This window comes from Sarcophilus harrisii, chromosome 2 (assembly GCF_902635505.1).
Source record: "Sarcophilus harrisii chromosome 2, mSarHar1.11, whole genome shotgun sequence".
NCBI lineage: Eukaryota > Metazoa > Chordata > Mammalia > Dasyuromorphia > Dasyuridae > Sarcophilus > Sarcophilus harrisii.
In genome coordinates, this window is record NC_045427.1 from 448,099,979 (window position 1) to 448,117,951 (window position 17,973).

The window sequence follows — 17,973 nt, forward strand, 5'->3', positions numbered from 1 at the left end:
TTGCATGAGATCCCTGTCAATGAAGGGGGCAGTTTCATGTTGCTGAGGGCAGTGGGAGTGGCCAAGGGTTGAGGAGTGAGTAAGAAGAAAGAAAGCAAAGCCAACAAGGAGAGCAAAAAAAAAAAAAATTTAAAATGGGGAGGTGAGCACATTTATAGGCAAAGGAGCCTCTGAAATAGAATGGATGGACCTAGAAATTGAAAAAGAAAAAAGTAATACTAGTCACATCCTTAAAACCTGAATTTCTCACAGGTACATTGTAATAAGCTTATTTTGTTCCATATGTCATAAGTTAGGCAACTTAATTTTTCTATTCCTAATAGCCTTAATTTGAAGCGTGTTAACTTTAGCTGATTTTAAATGGGCCTAAGTAATTCTCTGCAGTAATTTAGGGATCCTTGATTTCATTCTTGTGGATCTCTGTCTTTTCCTAAGAGAATCATAATTCCCTTTTTAATTTTATTTTTATTCTGAATTTAACAAAACTAAATAAAACCATCCATAGATTATACATAGAACTGCAAATCTCTAATATATAGAATGCTTTTCCTTTTAAGTATATGATTATTTTTAACATGTAACTTTCAGAACTTTCCTGCTTTTCTCTTTTTCCTTCTGACCTTTTTCTGTTCTCTTCTTCTACGCATTTAAAAAAATGATTCAATGATCTTTTTTTTTCTTTTCCTATTTTTTTTTGACAATCTTATCTTCGTTCCCAACTGAAAAAGAAAAAGAAAAGCATCATAAAATAAAAAAAATTCTCTTATTGGCTGTGTCCAAAAATTCATGTCCTATTCTTTACCCTCAACCCATCACCATACTTAATTTTGTTGTTGTTGAGTAGTTTCAGTCATGTCCAACTCTTAACTTCATTTGGGGTTTTCCTGGCAAAAAGTAGTTCACCATTTTCTTCTCCAGCTTATTTTATAGATGAGGAAACTGAGGATTAAGTGAGTTGGTCAGGATCACATAATTAGCTTGTGTCTGAGGTGAGATTTGAACTCGGGTCTTCTTGACTCCAAGCCTGTTAATCTATCTACTGTACCACTTCACTACTCCCCTTCTTCATTTTAAAGGAACATAAGTTCTTCATTGTGGGAATTCCCACCACACACATACCTCTTAACCCCAACATATATTAATTGATTGTTTTCTGAGTTTCTGTGGCCAAAGAAGTTATTTACCCATGGCCAGCCTGGAGTGAACAGTCTGTAGTATTTAACAAAACCAATCATCTTTTCATCTTGGATCCTCTCTTTTTTCTAGGTTTTTGTAATTCTGTCTCTTGTCTGACAGCTTTTTCTGCGTCTCTTTCTAGATCTTTACCCAAGTCTTGCCTGCTAAGCCATGGGTTTCCTCCACGCTCCTCCTGCCCTCCCTTCTTTCTAAATAAACTGCTTCACTTGGTGAGCCCACAGCTCCCATAGGTTAAATTGTCATCTTTATACAGATAATTTCTCTATCTCTAGCCCTACTCTCTTTTGATCATCATCTTGTTTTATTGGACGACCCTTAGGTATCTCAAATTCACCATATCTGACACAAAAGTCATTTCACTATCTTTTTTCCAGACCCTCTCTTCTTCCTAATTTTTCTATAAACAGTTAAGGAAACAACTATTCTTCTAGTTGTAGAACTCCCAACCTTGATGTTACCCCCTAATCCTCTCTCATTTCCCCACACATCCAGTTTGTTGCCAAATCCTTTTGTTTTTTATGCTCACAGCATCGGCTTTTCTGCCCTTACATGGCCGCGTGGTTGTGTGGGCCCATAGCCTCGGGCCTGGGCCAATTGTGACAGCCTTGTCGGTGAAGTCCAGCTTTCCGCCTTCCTCCTTTCCTTACCTCCATCATGTCCCGTGACTCCATCCTCCAGCTCCGCCAGCCCCTTGCTGTGACGGGATCCAGGATAAAAAGCTGCATTTGGCCTTTAAAGTCCTTCCCAACCTGGCCTCTTTGGTCCCACACTGGACCCCTCTGAGGCCTTTGGCTGCCCAGGCCTGCCTGCTGTTGCTTACACATCGCTCCCTACCTGGGGATGTTCTGCTGCTCTCTTTTACCTCCTTTTGTTCAAGAGTCCATTCAACTTCTCCCTGGCGCAAAAGGCCTGCCCAGTCCCCTGCCCCACAAATACAGTGCCTTTCCTCTGGGCATGCCCCCACTTACATAGTGTGGATCATCTGTGAACATAGTCATTTGTATTTTGTCCTCCCCATTAGGATGGGAGATTCTCAAGGGCAGGGAGCATGCCCTGGCACAGGACCTGACATATAATAGGTGCTTCATAATAAGTGATTGTTGGCCTGCCATGTACCAGCACTGCTGGGATAAAAACAAAAAAGAGCCTGGCATTGAGGAACTTCTATTCTCTCAGGGAGCCAGTGTGTACCTAGAAAAGTATATGCAAGATGGAGTCAAAATTAAGTCATTTATTAATGGGAAAAGTACTATCCTTGGAGGGTGGCAGAGGATTGGGAAAGAGCTATATAAATTGTGTGTGTGTGTGTGTGTGTGTGTGTGTGTGTGTGTGTGTGTATGTGAGAGAGAGAGAGAGAGAGAGAGAGAGAGAGAGAGAGAGAGATAAAGGGAGAGAGGGAGAAGAAGAAAGAAAACAAGAGAAAGAGAACAGTTGTAGAGTTCTGTGAAAGGGACTCCTGTAGAAGAAAGCATTTAGTGATGTTGATCCCAAGCTGACAGACATGGACATCATGAAGCTCTTCAGTCCTGTTGGACCTGTCAGATTGGGGAGTTAGCTCCTCGCCATGATGAGGCACATTTATGGGTGTACAGGATCCCTCTGATTGTAAAGACCTGTTACCTCCTGAGGTTTCACCCTTTTCTTGTGACGTATGATCTGTAACCCGTCGTTCCTTCTCATCCTGGACAACTGTTCCCCATAAATCCTCCCCATAAATGGAGAGAATCCATCACATGTTCCGAGGAGACATAGAGTAGAATGGAATACATGTAGTAAGTGTATACTTACTTGTATCCATACATGTATATATCTAATAAAGGCATGCATGTATGTATTACACACATATATGTACTTCAGGATTCTGAAAGTTGGAAGGGATATTAATAATAATTATAATTGTTATTCCATTTTCAGGCACATTACCCCATTTGGGTTTTGTTTTATTTTGTTTTTTTTTAGTAGATACTAGAGTGATTTGCCATTTCTCCAGCTCATTTTACAGATGAGGAAACTGAGGCAAACAGGGTTAAGTGACTTGCTGAGGGTCACACAGCTGGGAGGTGTCTGAGGTCAGATTTGAACTCCAGAAGCTATGAGGTTTCCTGACTTCAGGCCTGATGCTCTACCCAATTTGCCACCTAGCTACCCTAATAATAATTATAACTGAATGCACACATATTCATATGTACATGTGTATATAGGCATACACATGTTTGTATGTCTATGTGTGTATATGTGTGCATGCACACATATATACACACTAAGTAATCTATGTGTGAAGCACAAATAGAAACAGATTTCTTTGGGCCACATATTGACATAAAAAACCCCACAAGTTTACATTATGTTGGATTATATTTTTATTCATTTTGTTACAAACTTCTCAGTTACATTTTAATCTGATTTTGGTCACACTGGGGAGTTTGTGGGCTGTGATTTGGTACTTCTGCTCAGAATATTATCTCATTGGTTCTCATTTGTCCTTAGAACATACAGCATAGTTTGCCAGCTGGAACAACTCTTTGAAGGCAAAATAAATATGCAATGTTACAACTGTCAGGACCCTTAGAAGTTAAAAAAGCCAAGTCCAAAATCATTTATTAAATGTTTACTATGTTACCAGGCACTTTGTTAAGTAATAGAGATACAGAGAAAGGTAAAAAGCCTGTACTCAAGGGGCAAACATTCTAATGGAAGATGGATAAAAGATATACACAGAGAATGTAGGAGGCATCCTGGGATGAGAAGACAGCAGCTGAGTTTGGGGAGAGGTGCAGAAAAGGTGAGGTAGGATGTAAGTCAGGGAAGGTAAAAGGTAGAGGTGAGGAATTTGTTCAGTCCAGGTGTGGAGAACAACTAGTACAAAGGCAGAGGAAGAGGACAGGGACTGTGTTGGAGAAACTGCATGTGGACCATTGACTAGTTACCAAGAACATCACTCTTTAAAACAAAATGTTAAAGTATTAGAAGTCATCTAGTTTTCATTTTATAAAAGGAGAGAGCTGAGATGTGGATGTGTCTTGCTCAAAACCTTCCAGACAGAAACAGCTAAGATTTGGGCCCAAGACTTCTCATCCCAAGCTGTCTTCTTGCTGCCATACCCCACTGCCCCCAAGTCTGAGGGCTTCTTCCCCCTTGAATATCTCTGAGTGGCTCCGGCCCCGGCCCCAGCTGCCCAGCCTCCGCCATGGCCCCAGCCTCCACCACGGCCCCGGCTGCCTGGCCTCTGTGGGCTTCGTGATGTTTGGATTGATGGGGTTGCTGTCGGTGCCAGGTTCTTTGTCCTTCTTGGCACATGTGGCTCCCATTTGTCACCCTCCTCCTGAAAGTGAAGGGAGCATTGGATTTTCACTCAGCCAGCTCTTCCACTCCAATCTTCAGCTGAGGTAACTAAATGTTTGCTTAACAAGGTAATGTCCCATCATTAGTGTATTACCAGTCATGAGTCCCTCAGTTCGACAGGGGCTGATTTATTTGTTTGGAGCACGGGAGGAAGGGCCTGCTGTGGTGGTTTGCAGCTAGGAAGGGAACTATTGGTGCTGGAAAGTCAATGGAATAGATCAATACAATCCTGCCAGCGGGATTAAGCAGCCTCTGGGAATATCCCAGAGATGAACGGCCCTTTGTCTTCTTCAAAAGGGAACTTAGCACAACCCCAAATGGGAACAAGTTCTGTCCATGGGCCTTGAGCTGCCTGTGGCATAAAATGAGGAAAATGGGATCGTTTCATGAAGCAGAAAGAGTACGGGCCTCAGAATAAGCAGGGCCTTGTATTTGAATCCCGACTCCACAGAGATTGCAGAAATTTGAGTCAGAGGGCCTGGATTTCGTTCCTAATTCTTGATGCTACTTAGGTGACTGTAAGCTAATCACGTCATCTCTGTAGCTTTCTGTTTTCTTGGCTATAAAAGGAGGTGTTTGCACCTATTTGTTCCCTAAATCTTCATTTTATAAAACTTTGACTTGCCAACTATGTGATTATGGATCATTTCATCCCTGTCCACCTCCCAGCGGCTTCACAGGGTTGGACGAAAGTGTCTGGTAAAGCCTCAGGCCTCTGGAAACGAGAGCCACTCTTCTGACCTGCTCCTCTGCCCCCACCGTGTTTCCTCCAGGCCTGTAAAGTCTTTTTGGGACAGAGAAGAATCTGGGTGTTCTCCCATATTCAAGCTCCACCCCACCCCCCCTTCAACCTGGAGAAATGTGGTCATTTTTTACATTTCAGCAAAGACATTAACAAACTTGCTGGGGAAGGGGCTTAAAGCCATTAAAATGCAGTAATCATAGGAAGGAATTTGAGATTAGCCAAGAGAAGGTTACCTTCTTTTTAATATCAGATATCTAAATACTTAAAGGAGAATCTTTTGGAAGAAGGATTGAGCTTGTGTTGCTCAGCCCAGGAGAAAAGTAAGGTGGGACCACAGGGAAGTAGATTTTGGCTCAGTCTTACCCAAGAACAGATATCCTAATAATCAGTTACCCATGAGCAGAATAGGCCGTCATAGAAAGTATGGGGTCCACACTGAAGACAGATGAGAACAAGAACAGCGGCATTTATTTAGTGCGTGCTAGTGCCCAGCTCTGTGCTGAGCACTTTTCAGATATCTCCTTTGAGCCTCAGGGATGCTGAGAGATAAGTGTTCTTATTATCCCTGTTTTAAAGTTGAGGAAATTGAGGCAGAAATCGAGTGACTTTCGGTGCTCCTGTAGCTCGTAAGCAGCCGAGACTCTGACCTAGCTCCTCCTAACTCTGGGCTCCCGGCTCTGTCTGTGTGGCACAATCTCCTCTGACATCCCACAGCAGAACAGCAGGGTGACAAGAGTACTGGGCCTGGAGTTTGGAGATGGAGGTCCGAGATGCAGAATGTCAAAACCTCGGTGGAACAGCCTTGGAAATAATCTAGAAAAACCCCTCATGGTATCCTCTAGAAGTGGCCATTCATCTTTAAAGACTGTTATTCTAGTTGAATTCTAGTTGAATGATTAACTGAATCATCTGACTCAATTTACATAAATTTTATATAAGTTAGGTGGCTGAATAGAGGGAGATCTGGAATCAGGAAGACCTGAGTTTGAATTCCTCCAAAGACATGTATTAGCAGTATGACCCTGGGCAAGTCATTTAACCTGTATTTGCCTCAGTCTCCCAATCTAAAAAATGGGTAGGATAGCCCCTAATACCCTCAGTATTATTGTGAGGATAATATTTTTAAAATAGTACAGTGTCTGGCACATAGTAAACACTATATAAATATTAGTTATAACTATCACTTCTCTATTCCTGGAATTTATGACCTTCTTAATGCAGCCCAATATCACATTAGCTTTCCTAACACTGCTGAACTTATATTGAACTTGTAGTCTACTAAAACTTACATATATTTTTCAAAACAGTTCTAATCATAATCGTCCCCACCTTGCCTACCTTTGTGAAGCTGATTTCTTTGATATCCAATTGTAAGACTTGACACTTATCCCTACTGAATTTCATCTTATCAAGTCCAGCCCAGCTCTGGTCTATTCGGATCCTTTTGGATACTGAATTGTGCTAGCTATTCCTTCTGGTCTTTCCTTCATTTACAAGTCTGATGAGCATACTATCTATGTTTTTATCCAAGTTATTGATAAAAATTTTAAATAGCATAAGACCAAAAACAGATCCCTGGGTCACTCCACTGGAGACTTCTGCCATGTTAATGTGGAAGTATTAATAACCACTCTGAGTCCAGGCATCTGGCTGGTTCTGAATCCATCTGATTATATCAGCCAAACTATATCTCTCCATATTCTCTACAAGGATAGAAGGAGATACTTTACCAAGACTTGCTGAAATCCAGATAAATTATATCCAGAGTATTCTCCTTATCTGTGAGTTAGGAATATTGTTTTTAAAAAAGGAAATTTTTCCTTTGTTTCAATAACTTTATAACTATACCTTTCTTCTTTTCCCATTAGCACTAATGTGTTATATTATTTTTTAAATAGTGTTTTATTTTTTTCCAATTATATGTGGAGACTATTTTAACATTCATTTTTTTTAAATAAAATTTTGAATTCCAAATTTTTCCCTTTTCCCTAAGATGATAAGTAACTTAATATATTATAGATAGCATATTTAGGGTCCTTCTAATTGTGACATGTTCTCCATCCTATATTCCAACAGCTGGCCTCAGACACTTAATTTCTGTTTGCTTCAGTCTCAACTGTAAAATGGGGATAATAGTAGTGTCTTCCTCTCAGAGTCTTTGTGAAGGTCAAATGAGACAATATTTGTGAAGCATTTTGAATATAGTAAGCTCAATGTAAATGTCAGCTATTGTTGGATTGGATTCCCTCTAGAGTAATTTTGAATTCTGGATTTTGTGATAGTCAACCTTTATTAAGTGTCTACTCCATGCTAGGCACTGTGCTAAGCACTGAGAATACAAATAAAAGGAAAAATATCTCCTGCCCTCAAAGAGCTTATAATCCAACTGGGAAAGACAGTACACGAAAGGAAGCAGAAAGGGGACAGGGTTGAGGGAAAGGGCACCAGAGGATCCCCAGCATAGGGGCATGATGTTTTGTGGCCTCAAAACCAAGCAGAGAAGAGTGGCTAGAAAATTCTGAGTTCTCTACAAAGAGAGACTTTGGGGAGGAACATTTGCTCTGTTGATTCCCAACTATAACAATATAATAGGCATGGGGCTGTGCTGGTGTTCTTAGGGTATATGTTGTGCCCCACGGACCCTGGGATCCATAAGAGAGCATCGTGTCCATCCTTTGTTTGCCTGGAAGCCAAAGAAGCAAATCCAAGGAGGAGAGCCTAGGTCTCCATGGCCTTTACCACTTGGTCTCTATCCCTTTCCCTCTGAGTCTCTGTCAACTCTCTCCCCTGCCCCTCAGGGCACTCTTAAAGTGCCACTTGTGGCCACTCATAAAGTCATACATTTCAAGAGCTGGGGCAGGGGAATGTGTGTGTGTGTGTGTGTGTGTGTGTGAGAGAGAGAGAGAGAGACACACACACACACGCACACACAGAGACAGAGAGAGAGAATGCGTGTGTGTGTGTGTGTGTGTGTGTGTGTGTGTGTGTGTGTGATGGGCAGGGAGGGACCTATGGGGAATTAAGGACAGCTAGAAATAGGGAGACCCATCTTCCTATTTCAATTCTGGCCCTGGCCACTTCCTAGCTGTGTGACCCTGGGCAAGTACCTTAGCCTTCTCTGCCTCAGTTTCCTCATCTGTAAAATGAGTTGGACAAGGAAAATGGCAAACTACTCCTGTATCTTTGCCAAAAAAATGCCCAATGAATTCACAAAGATTCAGACATGACTGAAAAATATGATTGAACAACTGGGGGGAGGGAGGAGACTTAAAACCATACGGCTTTAGAACAATGTTAGACCTGCAATGTCAGAGATGAGAGGGAACTTGTAAACTAGAACGTTAAAACATAAAACATTTACAGGTCTTTAGAAAAGCTGGACCAACCTCCTCCTTTTAAAGATGAGGTAACTAAGAGCCAAAGAGAAGGCAAGGGTTTGGCGAGTGCGGACAGGAAGCCCGGGGTCTTTGCTGTTGCATTGCAGGAGCTGACCCTGATGGAAGGGGGCAGGGGAAGGAGTCTCAGGGAATGAGGCAAAAGGAGAGGGAATGTGTCTTTGGCTGGCTTGGATGATAAGGTGATGTATATACATTTTTTTTTGAAGGGGAGAAGTGAGTGAAGGATAAATCCCTGCAGGGGACTTGTATAAGTGGGGCAGGAAGAGAGAGGGAATGGAGCAGGAGAGGAAGAGGCAGCCTCAGACCTTTGTCCCCAATTTGGGTATGAACAGCCTGAACCCAAGCCACGGAGGACCCCAGGGCCCTGATTGAGTAAGTCCTGCACACACCAGCCCCACTTGGAATCGGTGGGCAGCTTCTCAGCTCTGGAGGCTCTGGGCTAAACTGAGGAGCCTGGCGCTTACTGGAGGAACCTGTGCTTTATTTTCATTATCCTTGGCACCCCGTAGAGGCTCCCAGCGGGCAGCCAGGGCTCCTCAGAATTTATTTATTTACACGGAAGCTCATCTCCGAGATCAGTGCTGCCGGATCCGGGCCTTTAGCGCTGGCGTCCCAGTCAGGGGTCTGCTTGCGGCACACATCCAGCAGTGCCCTCCAGAATTAGTGCTCGAACTCCGCACAGCAGCCACTGAGTCTGTGCCCGTGATTAAGACCAAACAAGGGAAAAGGGAAAAATATCCAACAACTCTGGGTTTGCCAGCCCTGTATATTTTAGTAGCTCAGCATTGTCTTAAAAACCGTAGGAATGTTTGTTGAATTGGGGAAGCTCTCAAGCCTCCAGATTACTATGAGGAACTTTTTTAACCTGAAACTTTGGGTGTTATTTTGGTGAGCCATTTATTAAGCACCTACGGTGTGCAAGGCACATCAGCTTAGTGAATAGCAACTCATATTTCTAAAGTGTTTTGGGTGAGGGATTCCCAAGCTGGGGAACATGGACCCCTGTGGGGATGGGGATGAGAAATTGTCAGAGGGATAGGGGGAAAAAAAAAAACCAAAAAAAAAAAAAAACTATCTTATTGATATAATTGAATCTAATTGATTTTAGTTCTTATTTGTAAATGTATGATAAAATTTAGAATTTATTTTTCATATTGAATAGAGGATACAGGGAGGATTACTAAAAACCCCGGGCTATGGGGAACCAAAAAAGTTTGAGAGCTCCCATGCTGCCTCATGAGCCACTGAGCTCAGAAAAAGCAAGTGAGCGCTGCACAGGCACTCCAAGTTCCGCCAGCTGGAACCTGAGCTCACACCTTCTTTCTGCCCAGTGCAGCCGTGTTAGCTGTCCGTGCCGTGAGTGCCGGGCGTCCCCTTGGCAGCCTCGCTGACTTCTCGAGGGGCTCACCAGGCCTTTCAGGCACTTGTCTGCAAGAGGGGTGGAGGTAAAGACCCAGATAAAGCTGCTTGGCAAGGAGGTTTGGGGGCTCAGGAGGAAGAAAACAAACATGGCCGGATTCCGACAGCGCGACAGGGAGCGTGAGTGCACATCACGGCCTAACAGAGTAAGATAGAACCTGTGCCAGGCTCTACACCAGGCTTTCTCATCTGTATGATGGGGAGAGAGCTGCTCATCACACAGAGTTGCTGTGAGGAAAGTCCTTTGCAAATTGTAAAATAAGATTTGAAAATAATGCTTTTAGGAAATCGCAGAGCACTTTCTTCACAGCAGTGTTGTGGGAGACATCACGTTTTTATCCTCGTGTTACAGAGAAGGAAACTGAGGCTCCAAGAGGTTAACTTGTCCAGTTAACTAAGTGGCCAAACCAGTCTGGCTCTCTCGTGGCTGCAGAGTTACCCTGCTGGGGGTTTGCGCTTGCCAGGTCACAGCCGTGTGCAGGGAGGTCACTCCTGACGCTTTGTGTCGCAGCTTTACCAGGGCATCCTCCTCTGAACAGTAATGACTGGCACAGAAGAATTCAGCTTAATCCTTTTTCTTTCTTGCTCAGTGACGTATTCAAATGACTTAGATTGACTCCTCTGGTCTCCCAGCTGCTCTCTGCCAGGGCAACAGATGTACTTTTGTAACCATCCAATTAACCCGTGCCACTTTGGTTACCATTCTGATTATTTGAATTGTATCCCCCGAGTGTTGCCACTTTGCAGAATACCAGAAGCCCTTCTATTGTATCTGACTCCCGTCCTCGCACAGCCCCAACGTCCTGTCACTTCAACAGCAACAGGAAGCCCAACGGATATTTGTGAAGCACCTAGTGTGTGCAAGGCATAGAAAGGCCAATCCGGTTCCTGCCCTCGGGGAGCGTCTCCCCTGGGGGCTGCCAAAGAGGAACTGATAGAAATAAGAAAGTTATTTAAGGATATCAGGAAGTTCACACAGTATCCCAAGAGTTCTGAGCAGAAAGGCCGGGAGCACGTGAGCAAAGGCCTGAGACAGCAGGGGCAGGGCGGAGCCGGGGTGCAGGTGGCAGTGCCCATGGCTGTGGGGCAAGTGACTGGGACCCTCGGTACCCTGGCTCCTAGCGCTCTGCCACCCTCACACCCTTGTGTCCTTCCACAATTGCTGGGACATCTCGGATCTATACCGGGCAAGGGGACACAAGAAAGGGGTTGATAACTATTTAAAAAAAAAAAACCCACAGACAAAAAATCACTGCTCTGCTGGAAGCTTGCTGTGTTTCTGCAACAAGCCGGTGTTCTTTGGACAGTCTCCCCGGTGCATGATAATGAGCGAGGGCCTAACAATTATCAAATGGTCCCCTTATTAAAACCAGAGCGTCGCGTATCCCCCTCAGCCAAGGCTAATGTGAAGAGCTCGGTGATTTGATGCAGCTTGCAAAAAAATGGTTTGAAACCGGCCCTGCGAGTGGAGGAGGTATCAGGCACAATTAGCCCACGGTGCTTCATTAGGATGAGGCATTGCCCCATTGTTTGGCGCTGGAGGTAACAGTGAGCGAGAGTGACAAGAAACACTTGAATCCCATTACAGATTAATAAGCAGATGGGGCACAGCCCAGGCCGCATGCTGGGCCGGCGTGCCGCTCGCTTTGCCGAGCCTCTCCACAGCTCCCTGCTCGCCTTTGAAGACAGGCCTGATTAGTGCTCTTCGTGCCTTCGTATGTAAATGGTGGGCCGGGCTCGCCCGCTTCCCGGGCACAGCTGTAACGAGCCGGGATCTGGCTGCGCCCCGACAGGAAGACCCTCGAGGGCCCGGCTTTCCGGGACGGGCCGGGAGGCCCAGCACAAAGCGGCCATCTCTGACCGGGACGTTTTCGCAGAGTTCTGGATGGAGAAGGGACCCTAGAATATGCAGTTGTCAGAACTAGAAAGTTGTCCAAATGGGCCAGTGGTAGGTTAGGCTCTCACTCCAAGAAGGTCCATGTTTAAGCAAAAAAGTCCCATTAAAAACCAGAATAGTTGTGGTGGTGCTTTTGTGGGGGCTGAACAAACTCTGGTACGCGGTTGTAATGGACCGTGTGAAACAGGAGGGCTCGGGAGCAGGAGGTAAAATGAAGGGAGCAGAAGCAGGAGATCCCTTGGGGTGAGCGCAGCAGGGCTGGGAACAGCACCGGCGAGGGCACAGGTAGGCTGTGAAATCTGGAGGGTGCAGAGGGCTCGGGAGGACGTGGGCCGCCAGGGGATGTTCCGTGTTGGTTAGGTTTGCTGTGGGATTTGTTCTTCCTCTTTGCTATAAGGGATGTTTGTCTCAGAGGAAGAGGGAGGGAAATATGTACACACACGTGTGGCTATGCATATGTATCACATACATAGGTGAACATACATCAACAGCAGTGTATGTTATATGTGAAAATGTAGGCGATGAAAAAAAGTGGAAGAGGGTGGAAAACTGAAAAATCCATTTATTAATGAACAAATCGAGGCACTTAAATCTCTATATAAATGTGCTCTTTTTGTTATTTTGAAGTTTACACGTTTCCCTCACCCCAATCCTGTGAAATAGGTAGCATGAGTAGTGGTATCCCTGTTTTACAGATGAGAAACTGGGGCCAGAAGCAGCAGTCTTCTGCCATTAGTTCCTAACAGAAAGGAGAATTAATCTGTGCTACTTCTGGAAAGGTTAGAAGAAGACCCTGGGTTCAAGTTTCGGCTCTGCCATTATTGTCCTTCTCTAGCCTGTTTCCTCATCTGTCAAATGGTAATAATGTTTGAACTTTTTCCTTCAGAGGGCAGTTGTAGTGGAAGTATTTTGTAAGCTAAGAGTTGTATTGTTGTGAATTGCTATTGCTACTGTTATCCTTCCAAAGGGGATGGATGTGCATTCAGACTTTGCTCATGACACCAGGCAGGATACAAAGCTGAGAACCCTGTGTAATTTGGATTATCTACTTGTGTCTCAGCCCTTCCCCATTGTTGTGCTCTCTTGAAGAGCCTCTTCTAGGGGAGCCAGGGAACAATCCTAGCTTCCCCCAAGTAAGTGGTGCTAATTCTTCCAGCCAGGGAGCAAATGACCCTTTCTCTGGCCCCATGTGATCACAGACCACAGGACTCCCACTGTGATAATTCCTATGATGGATGGATACTCATTCTCCTTTTCCTAAGTCTGCTTTTATAAATCTGGGTGTTTCTAGATCTTGCTGAAGTAACATTCTCTCCTCCCATCCAGACGCGCTTACTTTATCCCCCAGTGAGCTAAGGAAGTCAGATGTCTCAGTGGGATTTCACAGAACTGAATGGATGTTTTTTTAATAAAGTGTAATTAGGAAGTTTTTTCTTTCTTTTATTCTTTTGTGAAAACCAGAAAAACAAATGGGAACCATTTGTCTTATCAGGAGGCCTCACAGGAAGGGGAGGATGGCAGATGGGGAGAAATGGGGAGAAATAACAGCAATTGATAATGTTCCACTAAATCTTCCTGGTACCTCCTCCTGACATGAGGGTTGACCCAGGATTCTTCCACATCCTACTAGTGGAGCAAAAACACTGGCAAGCCCTCTCATGCTTGAAAGGTTTTGACCTTGTGCCAAATGACAAGAGGCATGATTGTTGTCTGTGAACCAGCTTAGCTAAGTATGGAGGAGATTGTCACCAGGTTGGCCACAAGATAATAAATGTGTTTTGGCCCAGCACTAAAAAAAACCAAAACAAAAAACCTTCTACTAAGCAAAAAAGGTGAAAAGCATTACTTTTATCAATGAGATTATAGATTGTTGGAGTACTGAATAACAATCTCTGTAGCACTTTAATCACAAAGCTAGAAGGCTGATGGTTATAAATATTTTAATCTCCATTTTACAGATGAGGAAATATGAGATTCAAGAATTTATGTGATTTGACCAAGAAAGGGGATGGATGGGGCAGTGCTTTTTGAGAGGGGTCCTAATTGGTGGCCAAAATATCATACATTTGTTAGAATCTAGAAACAGCTTTGTGCAACTGCTAGACTGAAAATTCATTTTGTGTTTCCCCTTTATAGATGGCGGCTCTTCAAAGTCCCTTCTATGGAGATAAAATGAATCTTTTTTCTCTTTGTCAGAAGATAGAGCAATGTGACTACCCTCCTCTTCCAGGAGAACATTACTCTGAGAAGGTGAGTTAAACCTGCCGCTAGCTGGAGTCACCAATGTTATCTTTGTCAGGAGTTTTAGGGGCCAGGCCAGTTACTGATTTCATGGCTACAACTAGCAATGGTACTACCACCTCCTGATGAAAAAGACAGTTAATCCTGTCCATCCTGGCCCCTGATTACTTTCCCAAAAACACTGTTTGCAGAGAACCACATTGTTACAACTAGAAGGAACTTGAGGAGAGCTCGTTCAGCTTCATCATTTTGGGAAGAAACTTAGGCTCAGGGTGATGGCAACACAGAGGCTTCCACGCTCGGTCCCTTTGATGTCGAGCCCAGGGTCTTTTTTCCTCCTGTGCTGCCGCTGCCTCCCTTTGGAGTGTGGACTTTGCTAGAAGTGTCCCCGTGGGCCGGCCCCACGCGGTAACGGTGAACACTTGAGGATGTACCTGCCGGCAGCCAGAATTAGTGTGAGCTGACAGATGTGTTTCCTGTCTGCACAATTACTGTCTGCGTGCCTCCCTCTGGCTATGCTAAAGAGTGTGTGTAGTGCACGGCTGCAGTCCAGGGTGAGCAGAACGCTTTCCAAGACTGGGTCCCAGAGAAGGGCTCCAGATGGTGTTAGACACCATTAATAGAACGCTGGAGAAGGCAAGAGACCTCTCACTCTCTCGCTTTGCTATTTGCTGTTCCTAGCAACCAGGTTCCTTCCCCTTCTTTTTAGAAATTGAATAAGTAGAATAGAATGCCCTTGTCTTTAGCTTCATGGTCTTTATCATCAGAAGCAGATGAATCTCCCCTGTTCCGAGGAGACTAGGCCTTCCCTTCCGTGAGCTCTACTCAGAGTGCTTTCGGACAGCCAGGTAAAGGAGGGCTGGCACGCTGCCGTGACTGAGAGCTTTGTTTAGTAGCAACTTGAACTGCTTCGAAGGCAAGTCCCTTCCCAAAGGGGAATAATCCTTGCTGGAGGTAGGCCTGCTCTGTGACAGCACTCCAACAATCCGGGGCCCAAGGAGGCATCATGATATGCGTTTTCTCTTTCCCACTAACTCCCCCAGGGAGCAGACAACAACTAACTATGTACTTGGTTTTGGAACTTGAGGTTACTAGTGGGCAAGATTTTTAATGTTCTACTCTATTCTTGGTTGCTGTTTTTGTTATCAAGCTCGTTGTCATTTATCATTTATGCACTGGGATGAACATGGTGGTTGTATTTGAATGTTCTAGCTCAGTATTTCCCAAAATAATGTTGTCCTAGAATACTTTGGGGTTGGAAATGCATGATCCATCACTTCTAATCAAGGAAATCTGGAAGATCACAAACATGCATCCACAAGTTATACCTTGTATATGCACAATCTGGATACATCTGGATATGTATTTATGTACATGTATCCTACCCAAAAATTAACCCAATTTTATGTTGAAAACCTGTTGTGTGGTAAATATTAAGATTCAAAATTTCCTGCTAGCCTCATTATTCAGAGGTGAAATCCATTTAGCTTATTCTTCTCATTTTAAAAATCAGCAAAGAGCCCAAAATGTTTCAGGACTGTGCCTACGGTTATTTAGATGTTAGGCAATAAAGTCTCTGCTTCACTAATGATCATTAATGACCTTAAATCATGTTGCTTTGTTAATTTTTTGAGGAGAAAATATCACTGGCATTGCTCTTTTCTTAGTAAGACCCTATTTATGTTGGGAAGGTTAATTTGGAATTTAAATGCCTAGGTTTGAATTTACTTTTTAAAACTTGTCCAACAACCAGGTCCTGAATAGAACAGTAGAATGGACTATTAGACCAACCTTTCTCTGCCATTAGAAGTTTTAGTCCTCCAAGCCAAAATGTTTGATAGCTAAAAACTGTTACCACTATTGCGGTTGGGAATCTGGCTGTGGCCATCTGTGATGAGGTTCTTACCTGCAAGAAGTATATTTACTTGTCATTTTCCAAAAGGGGAAGAAAATATGTGACTAACTGTAGTTTCCTGGTTTTGAGGAACTAGAAAATATAAACTCACTAACACCATTGGTATGCCTAAGTGAAAGGGATTGGGCTACATTGATCAACTTGATGCCAATTTTTCCTTTTGGCTATTCAAATTTGCCAAGCCCCAAAGTAGATGGTGCCAGTTTCCACAATTACATTTACATTAACAGTATAAGGTTTTAGAAAATTTTAGAGCTGAAACCTGGGACTGACTTGGAGAATGTCAGACCTGAAAAGGATATTCGATCACAGGATGTGGTGTCCAACTCCCATAGAAATAGGGACCAACAAACAGGATCCTTGAAGCCATCTTGGCTTAGTTTAACAATGTGATGCCTACGTTTTATTGTTTTTATTCTGTTAAACATTTCCCAATTATATTTTCATCTGGCTTGGGCCATACTCAGGAGCATTGTTGGGAGATGCAAGCCGTATGCTCGACACACCTGATCGAGTCCAATTCATTTAATTTATAGGTAAAGAGAATGGGGCTGAAGAGAGAAGCCAATGGCTATTATTGGCTGTTAGAGCTAGAATCCATCTGAAAATGCCTTTCTGTCAATCTTTACTTGTAGCAAAATTTAAACTCCTGGTCTAGTATCTGAAACCTCTCAAGATGCTATATTTGATGGTCAGCTATTATATTTGGCCTCAGAGAGCAGAATTAGGAACAATGGATGGAAGTTCAAAAGAAACAAACAATTTGGACTGGATGTTAGGAGAAAAACACAAAAATCTTTCCTGGTAGAATTGTCAAAAAGTAAACTGAGCTGCCTCAGGAGCTATTGCTAGAGGTATCTCCTTCCTGGAGGTCCCATTAAGTAGAGGCTTGATGATCACTTGACGGACATAGTATGGTGGGGATTACTTTCAAGCATGAATTGGATCAGATAGCTTCCAAGGTCCTTTTTCCAACTCCGAAACCTGTGACCCTGTGAGCAAAATGTGTACAAAGCAAGGTTCTATTTCCATCCTCCCTCTTCCTGTACTGTTCTCCCTAGCCCGGTTCAGTAGCTCAAGCACCCCTTTGGCATCCCCAAAACCATGGGTGCTGGGCAATAGCTAGGTATTTAAATAAATAGTGGAGGGATGATGCAATTTAAGTGTGTGCTTTATAAGGTCATTATTTTAATTACCGTTAAAATAATTGGCACTGTGGCAATCAGAAGAATGTGAGAAGATCAGAGGTTCAAGGCTGTTCCTTCCCCAGCCTTGGAGGTAAGAGCAGCTTTTAGTCTGTGTAATTAAAAGCTCCCGTCTTTCATGTGCACAATAAAGGGGGCTGGGAGGTGGGCAATCTGACTGTAACCCTTTTGCATTTTAATGCATTTGTGATGATCAATAAGCCCTATCCTTGAGTTGTGTCCTCTGATTTTAGCATCTTCGTGATTGTCATTTTACATCCACCCTCCCGGGTTCTAGGGTGTACCATAGTCTATATTATAGCTCAGTGCTTCACTGCAGTGTGAAGGGAGACTCTGTGAGAAAATGTCAATTCTTTCCCCTGAAGATCTTTGCTGAAACCTCATCCTTGGGTGCAGATGAGCCTGGGTTCTCAGTGGCTCTTCCAAATATGATGGAAAGTCTGACTCACTAGGGACCCAGTAATGGACCATGCCTGCCACCTGCACCCCAATCTAACTAAAATATCTTGTGGTGATGAACCTAACCAGCGAGCTGAGCTACCCTCCCCCTAACTTATGATCTGCAGAAATGGATAGATTATTCCACATTGACAGTCATGAACCTTTTGAAGTTA

At 43.7% G+C, this 17,973-nt stretch overlaps 1 protein-coding gene across 4 annotated transcripts in view; it reads left to right on the forward strand.

Annotated features, from left to right (window-relative positions):
* NEK6 (NIMA related kinase 6) overlaps window positions 1-17,973 on the forward strand; it is a 126,718-nt gene that overhangs the window by 106,883 nt on the left and 1,862 nt on the right. For all 4 annotated transcript variants that reach the window (XM_031954281.1, XM_031954280.1, XM_031954279.1 and 1 more), the window contains exon 9: window positions 14,135-14,248. In XM_031954281.1, the coding sequence (XP_031810141.1) occupies window positions 14,135-14,248 (114 nt within the window). The remainder of the gene's footprint in view (window positions 1-14,134; window positions 14,249-17,973) is intronic.